Source organism: Eimeria tenella, genomic scaffold (genome assembly GCF_000499545.2).
Source record: "Eimeria tenella Houghton genomic scaffold, Eth_scaff428, whole genome shotgun sequence".
Classification (NCBI taxonomy): domain Eukaryota; phylum Apicomplexa; class Conoidasida; order Eucoccidiorida; family Eimeriidae; genus Eimeria; species Eimeria tenella.
In genome coordinates, this window is record NW_013545196.1 from 1 (window position 1) to 6,247 (window position 6,247).

Consider the following 6,247-nt stretch of genomic DNA (forward strand, 5'->3'; position numbering starts at 1 on the left):
CAGCTCGTGCTGCTGGGTACAATGTGGCTAACTTTCATCAAGTTGGGGGCCCCCGGGGGCCCCCTGTACCCTTGGCTAGCTGCTGCAGCACTTCTTGTCTATGGCTTTCTCATGCACATATGGGCCCGCGAGGGCCGTGCTGCTCTTTCCTTTGCAGAAGCATCTTCGTTAGCTCAGCTAGCCACAGCAGCCGCAGCAGCAGCAGGAGTGTCTCTGGCCCACAAGCACGGCTACCTGCCTTTCCCGGGGGCCCCCCCTGCCTCTCAGGGGGCCCTGGGGGCCCCCCCCGCCTCCGAGGTCCCCCTGGGGGCCCCCCTGGGGGCCCCCCTGGCTGCTGGGGGCCCCCCGGGGGCCCCTTCGGGGGCCCCTCAGGGGGCCCCCCAGGGGGCCCCCATGGGGGAGTGGGGAGGCGAAGTGGACGGGGGGGCCCTGCAGCTGCTGGGGGGCCTTTTAGTACCCTTATTGGTGCTCAGTTTTTTTGCTGCTGGGGCCCTGCGGCTGCGGAGGGGGCCCCCCCGTGTTGCTTATCTGCAGCTAGTTGTGGGGGGGTTTTTGTTTACCATAGGGTGCTTTTTGCTGCTGGGGGGCCCCCCAGCAGCAGCGGGCCAAGAGGAGCAGCAGTGGAGGCCCCTCCTGTGGCTGTGGGACTTTCTGCAGCAGCAGCAGCACCTCCAGCTGCTGCTGCTGCTGCTCCTCACCTCTGCAGCAGGCCTCCTCCTCGCCTTCGGCCTCGCCCGCATCACCAGCACCACCAACAGCAGCAGCAGCAGCAGCAGCGGCAGCAGCAGCAGCAGCAGCAGCAGCAGCAGCAGCGAGGAGGCTGCTGCTGCAGCGGGGCGGCTCTGCAGGCTGCGGAAAGTGTTCCATTTGCTGCTGGTGGGGAATGTGGCAATTGTGTCTTTGTGGGGATCTTTTTCTTTTTTAATTTTGTGTCTTGGAGTTCTTTTGTGGCTGCTGGCAGCAGCAGAAGTGCTGCGGCTCTCCGGTGTCTTCCCCCTCTTTTCCCGTGCTGCTGCTGCAGCATATGGGCCCTTTGTGGGGCCCCGAGACACCACTGGTCTGGTCCTCACGCCGCTGCTGCTGGTCCTCGGCGTTGCTGCTCCTTTGCTGCTGCCTGCTGCAGCAGCAGGGGCCCCCGGGGGCCCCCCGGCGCTCCTCGGCCTCGTCTTCGCCGGCTGCGGCGACGCTGCTGCTGCTGCTCTCGGCAGCTGCTGCAGCAGGGGGGCCCCCAGCAGCAGCAGCAAAACCAGCGCGGCCCCTCAAGCCAGCCCCGGCAGCCCTGCTGCTGCCTCCAAGGGCCCCCACGGGGCCCCTGACAGCAGCACCAGCAGCAGCACCAGCACCAGCAGCAGCGGAGGCCCCCAGGGGGCCCCCGAAAGCAACAGCACCAGCAGCAGCGGAGGCCCCGAGGGGGCCCCCAAAAGCAGCAGCAGTAGCGGAGGCCCCGAGGGGGCCCCCGAAAGCAACAGCAGCAGCAGCAGCAGCAGCAGCAGCAGGGGCCCCCTGGCAGCTGTTCGGGGGCTGCTGGCCCCTGAAAAGAGCTTCGCTGGTTTTGCAGGTTTTGTCTTTTGCAGTTTTGTTTGTGGAGGACTTCTTTTCAATTTGCTGCAAATGGTGCTCCTACACTTTTGTAAAGAATACTATTTAAATATATATAATATAACATATATATAATATACATGTATTATATATATGTATTACATGTATATAGTATATATATAGTATATATATATTCATATATATCTATCTACATATATATATATATATTATCTATATATAAGAATATTGTATGTAATATGCTTATAATATAAAAATCTATATATATGTATAATATATATTTATATTTATGTATGTTTATTTCTATAGATCTTATAAGAATACTTTTGGGACTTGAAGCTTTTGCTGCATTTAATGGCTGTTTGGGATTTGTTTACTTGTATATTTGTATATATATATATATGTATTCATATATATGTTTGTATAGTTTAAAAAATTATGTAAATATGTCTATATATATACATATATGTGTATATATGTACATATTTACACAGATGTATATGTATTTACGAGAATCTATTTAAACATATACATATATATATGTCTTTGAAATAATAATATACATATATATATATAGATATCTATATATATACCATGTATAATATATATGTATTATACGTATTATATATGTATAGTTTATATATATTATGTATATATATTATCTTTGTGTATATATCCTAATATACATCTATATATTTTAACATGCATATATTATATGTAATATATATCAATGTATATGCATATATATATTTATATATTATATAAATCATTACTCCTTAGTGCGAAGAATAAAATTAATTTCATCACTTGAAAAGACCTCGCCTTTTTTGATCATTGTCTCAGAATTTATTTTTAATTATATTTTCATCTTTTAATCTTTTTTTTCTTCTAATCTTTTTATCTTTTCCATTTTTTATTTTTCAGTCTTTTTTCCTTTTGCTGCTTTCTGCTGTTTGGTCTTTGTCTCAGAATTTGTTTTAATTACATTTTCATCTCTTTATTTTTTTATCTTTTAATCTTTAAATCTTTTTATTTTTTAATTTTTTTTCTGTTTGCTGCTGCTTGCTTTGCAGACCTCCAGTGTGAATGCTGCTGCCTTCGCCGTTGCTGTCTTCGCCGCCGGGCTTTTCGAGGTGAGCCGCAAGCAGCAGCAGCAGCAGCAGCGGCAGCAGCAGCAGCGGCAGCAAAACGGCTTAGCTGTAGCAGCTGCAGCAGCTGCGGCAGCAAAACGACTTAGCAGCAGCCGCTGCAGCAGCAGCAACATCTGCAGCAGCAGCAGCAACAGCTGCAGCAACAGCTGCAGCAACAGCTCAGTTGTGTGCTGCTTGTGCTGCTTCTCCTCTGCAGGCCAGCACGAGGGACATCGACAACTTCAACGTGGCCATGATTGGCTGCGTCTACTACCAGCTGGTGGCCGGCTTCATGGCCTAGTCCTGCAGCAGCAGCAGCTGCAGCAGCTGCTGCTGCAGCAGCCACTGCTGCACCGCACACAGCGCTACAGTAGCAGCTGCTGCAGCCGCAGCCGCTGAACTGCAGGAACAGCTGCTGGAGCAGCTGCTGGGCTGCTGCTGCAGCGGCTGGAGCAGCTGCTGAGCCGCTGCTCCAGCAGCTGCAGCAGCTGCTGAGCTGCTGCTGCAGCAGCAGCAGCAGCAGCTCCGCGCGCCGTCTACTGGAGAGCTCGCAAGGGATTCCGTGTCTTTTAAAATGTAGTCAGAGAGCCGCTTCGCCTTTGGCGTGCCTGTGCAGCCCCGCAGCGGCGGTTTATGTTTGAGGTGCTGCAGCAGCTGCTGCAGCAGCGGTTTGAAGTGCTGCAGCAGCTGCTGCAGCAGCTGTTTGCAGTGCTGCAGCAGCTGTATCCAGTGCTGCAGCAGCTGTATCCAGTGCTGCAGCAGCTGTATCCAGTGCTGCAGCAGCTGTTTCCAGTGCTGCAGCAGCTGTTTCCAGTGCTGCAGCAGCTGCTGCAGCAGCTTCTGCAGCAGCAGTTGCAGCAGCTTTTGGCTTCTTCAGTCCCAGCTGTAGCTTGGGAAGCTCCACTTGAATTTGAATTTGCGAAGCAGCAAACTGCGTCTTGGGCTCCACTTAAAGCCCTTTGGTTTCTTTCATTTTGAATCGGCAGCTGCAGCTTCTCAAAGCAGAGGCGGGCGGCTTGAACGGCAGACTAACTTTTGAATTTAAAAAGAAGTGATATATACAAGTGTATATATTAATATAAATATTTATATATTTATATAATTATATTGATAAATATAAATGTAAGTGCTTTCGCCTTTCGTCGAAGACCAGAAGCAGCAGAGGCAGCAGCCGCTGCAGCACGAAGTGCAAAAGTGCAGCTTTTTTTGCTTCCGGGGAAGCCAGCAGCAGCAGCTAATCCAGCAAAGGCTCTTCTCCACGAAGAGCCGAAGGAGTTTCCAAAATGAGAGGCAGCCGGTCACGCTTTTGCTGCACTTGGTAGCCGGAAATTCCCAAGACGAGCAGCAGAATCTGAATTTCAAGTTGCTGCAGCTGCAAGCGCCTCGCTGGCCAAGCTTCGCTCACCAGCATTGTGAAGTTCTCTATCGCGAAGTAGTCGAATTTAACTGAAGAGCATTTCGACAAAACATTTCTTTTCTTTCCGCGGCCCGCAGCAGCAGCAGCAAGCAGCAGCAGCAGCAACCGGCAGCGACAGCTCACCTGGGAGGTCGAAGAAGCCCACAGGCTGCAGATTCGGCAGATTTGGCAGATTCGAAGATAAAATATATTTTCATAAATTAAAAGCAGCAGTACCTCGAAAGGAGTGTCTACGACGAAGTCCTTTAACGCGAAACCGTACATAATTTGCACAACGCCGAGCCACGCGCAGACGCAAGAAGAAACGAAGTTTCTGTCCACAGCAGGAGGCAACGCCTTGTCCTGGATTAGTTTTAAATAAATAAAAAGAAATAAGAAGAAATTAATTGAAAGTTTCCGCCGCTGAAATGACGCAAACCTCGCGGTGTGCAACTTGCACGCTGAACAAGCAGGCGGCGCCCAGGGCCGCGGCGATCCAGTCTAATTCGACGAATTCGCCAATAAAATGCGCAAATAAATTTTGAAAAAGTTTATTTTTAAATTAAAAATTCACAAATTAACTTCTGAACTGCCGCGCTAAGGCCAGTAAAGCCGGGGATCAGGCCGAGCACGCCGTAGCGCGAGCCGAAGATGAACGCCTGCGGGAGCTGATTGCCGAAATTTAAACTCCGTTTGCGCATTTATTACCGTCAGATTGTCTGAAATTTGGAATTTAAATTTTAAAAAAAGAGAAAATAATTCAGAATTGACCCCTCACAAGCGAGGATCAGCGAGAGGAAATAGGCAAAGAACACAATGACGCTCCTGCAGGCCCCTCTGTCTTTGTTTCTTGCTGCGCTTTCGCGGCAAACGAACTGACCAGGCTGAGCAGATCATGCATGAGAAAGAAAAGCAGCAGCAGCAGCAGCTGCAGCAGCAGCTGCAGCAGCACGGCGACGCACCGAAAGATGGCTGCAGCACCAGCGCCCCGACTGAAGCAAAGTTGAACAGAAGAGCGGCTTGCTGCTGCCTCCAATTCCACTCACTAAAAGCTGCCAGAAAAAAGCCCCCCGAGAGGGAAAGTCCAGTGGCCGGCCTTGAAGCAGCAAAATAAGAAATGGGAGCTGGAGTTGCTGCTGCTGTTGCTGCTGCAGCACGTACCCGGCGCCCGCGTTGATGAACGCAGCCAGAGAAAAGTAAAAGACCAACAAGCTCGAAGTCATTATAGCGAAGCTCCGCTCCCACTGGATTTGTAGGGCCTTTGTGCTGCCGCGTGGGCTGTTTACTGCTGGCTTACCGCGGGGCTGTTTGCAACAAACTGAATGAACATGAATTGCTGCTGCTGCTGCTGCTGCTGCGCGAAACTTACGGGAAAATAAAGATAGCCGCCGCCAAAAGCCACGCAAAAGGCAAGAAGAGAGTAGAAATAGGCTTTGTTGGTGAACTGGGGGCCTGTGTTGGTGCTGGGGGCCTCCTCAGCTTCCGCAGTTTCCGCAGATTCTTCTGCTGCTGCTGCTGCTGTTGCTGCTGCTGGCGGAGCCGGAGTTGAGAACATTTCCGCGTACGGCTCAATGGGCAGCCGCTGCTCCAGCTTGAGCAGCTCTTGGTAGAAAGCCGGAGTCAGCGGAAAGCCCTGGCTCCGCGCCGCCTCCACGCGCGCCCGCAGGCCGCTGGGACAGCTGCGTAGGCCCGAAACACAGAGGAATAACGAGAGAGCATGGAGGAGAAGAAAGAAACATAACTGCATTTTAGCCACGGGACCCGCAGAGCTTCAGAAAACAAAACAGGAAAGTGTCTGGGCTCTGCCGCAGCCCGGGCGTCGGGAGCTGCGGTGTAACTGCAGCGGCGCACCGCGTAAAAGGAAATTCAAAAGCCTCATTATTTATATTTTTGTTTATTCAAGACGAAGGGGCTTTTGGCTCCGTTTTCGCCCGCGCGAGCCACGGCCCGGAAGTTCAACTTGCAAATTTCGGCGATTTCGCCGCGGAAAAAGCTGCTCGGGCCGAGAAAGCTACGAGAAAGCTCAAATTTCAAGAAGAATTCTGAATAAAGAGTTGAAAAGGGACATTTTGGCGGCCGACATTTCCGTGTCTGCTGCTGCCGCTGGACGCGCGGCGGCCGCACCAGTGGGCTCCTGCTGCAGCGAGCGGCTACTGCTGCGCGA

The 6,247-nt window shown here is 51.2% G+C and overlaps 3 protein-coding genes across 3 annotated transcripts; 2 read left to right on the forward strand and 1 right to left on the reverse strand.

The window, feature by feature from the left end:
* Positions 1–111: 111 nt before the first annotated feature.
* Positions 112–2,988, forward strand: ETH_00014540 (uncharacterized protein; the record flags this gene model as incomplete). The annotated part of the gene is made up of 3 exons (XM_013379984.1): positions 112–1,614; positions 2,631–2,690; positions 2,905–2,988. 3 exons carry the CDS (start codon positions 112–114, stop codon positions 2,986–2,988), a joined length of 1,647 nt encoding a protein of 548 aa, XP_013235438.1.
* Positions 2,989–3,320: 332 nt separating this feature from the next.
* On the forward strand, positions 3,321–3,665 carry ETH_00014545 (uncharacterized protein; the record flags this gene model as incomplete). Its single annotated transcript, XM_013379985.1, has 1 exon — positions 3,321–3,665. The coding sequence occupies one exon, from the start codon at positions 3,321–3,323 to the stop codon at positions 3,663–3,665; it is 345 nt and encodes a 114-aa protein (XP_013235439.1).
* A 256-nt stretch (positions 3,666–3,921) lies between these two features.
* On the reverse strand, positions 3,922–5,762 carry ETH_00014550 (uncharacterized protein; the record flags this gene model as incomplete). Its single annotated transcript, XM_013379986.1, has 3 exons — positions 3,922–4,133; positions 4,862–4,967; positions 5,381–5,762. Coding segments are annotated over 3 exons (700 nt in total), but the record flags the coding sequence as incomplete, so codon positions are not given.
* Between the last annotated feature and the right edge of the window lie 485 nt (positions 5,763–6,247).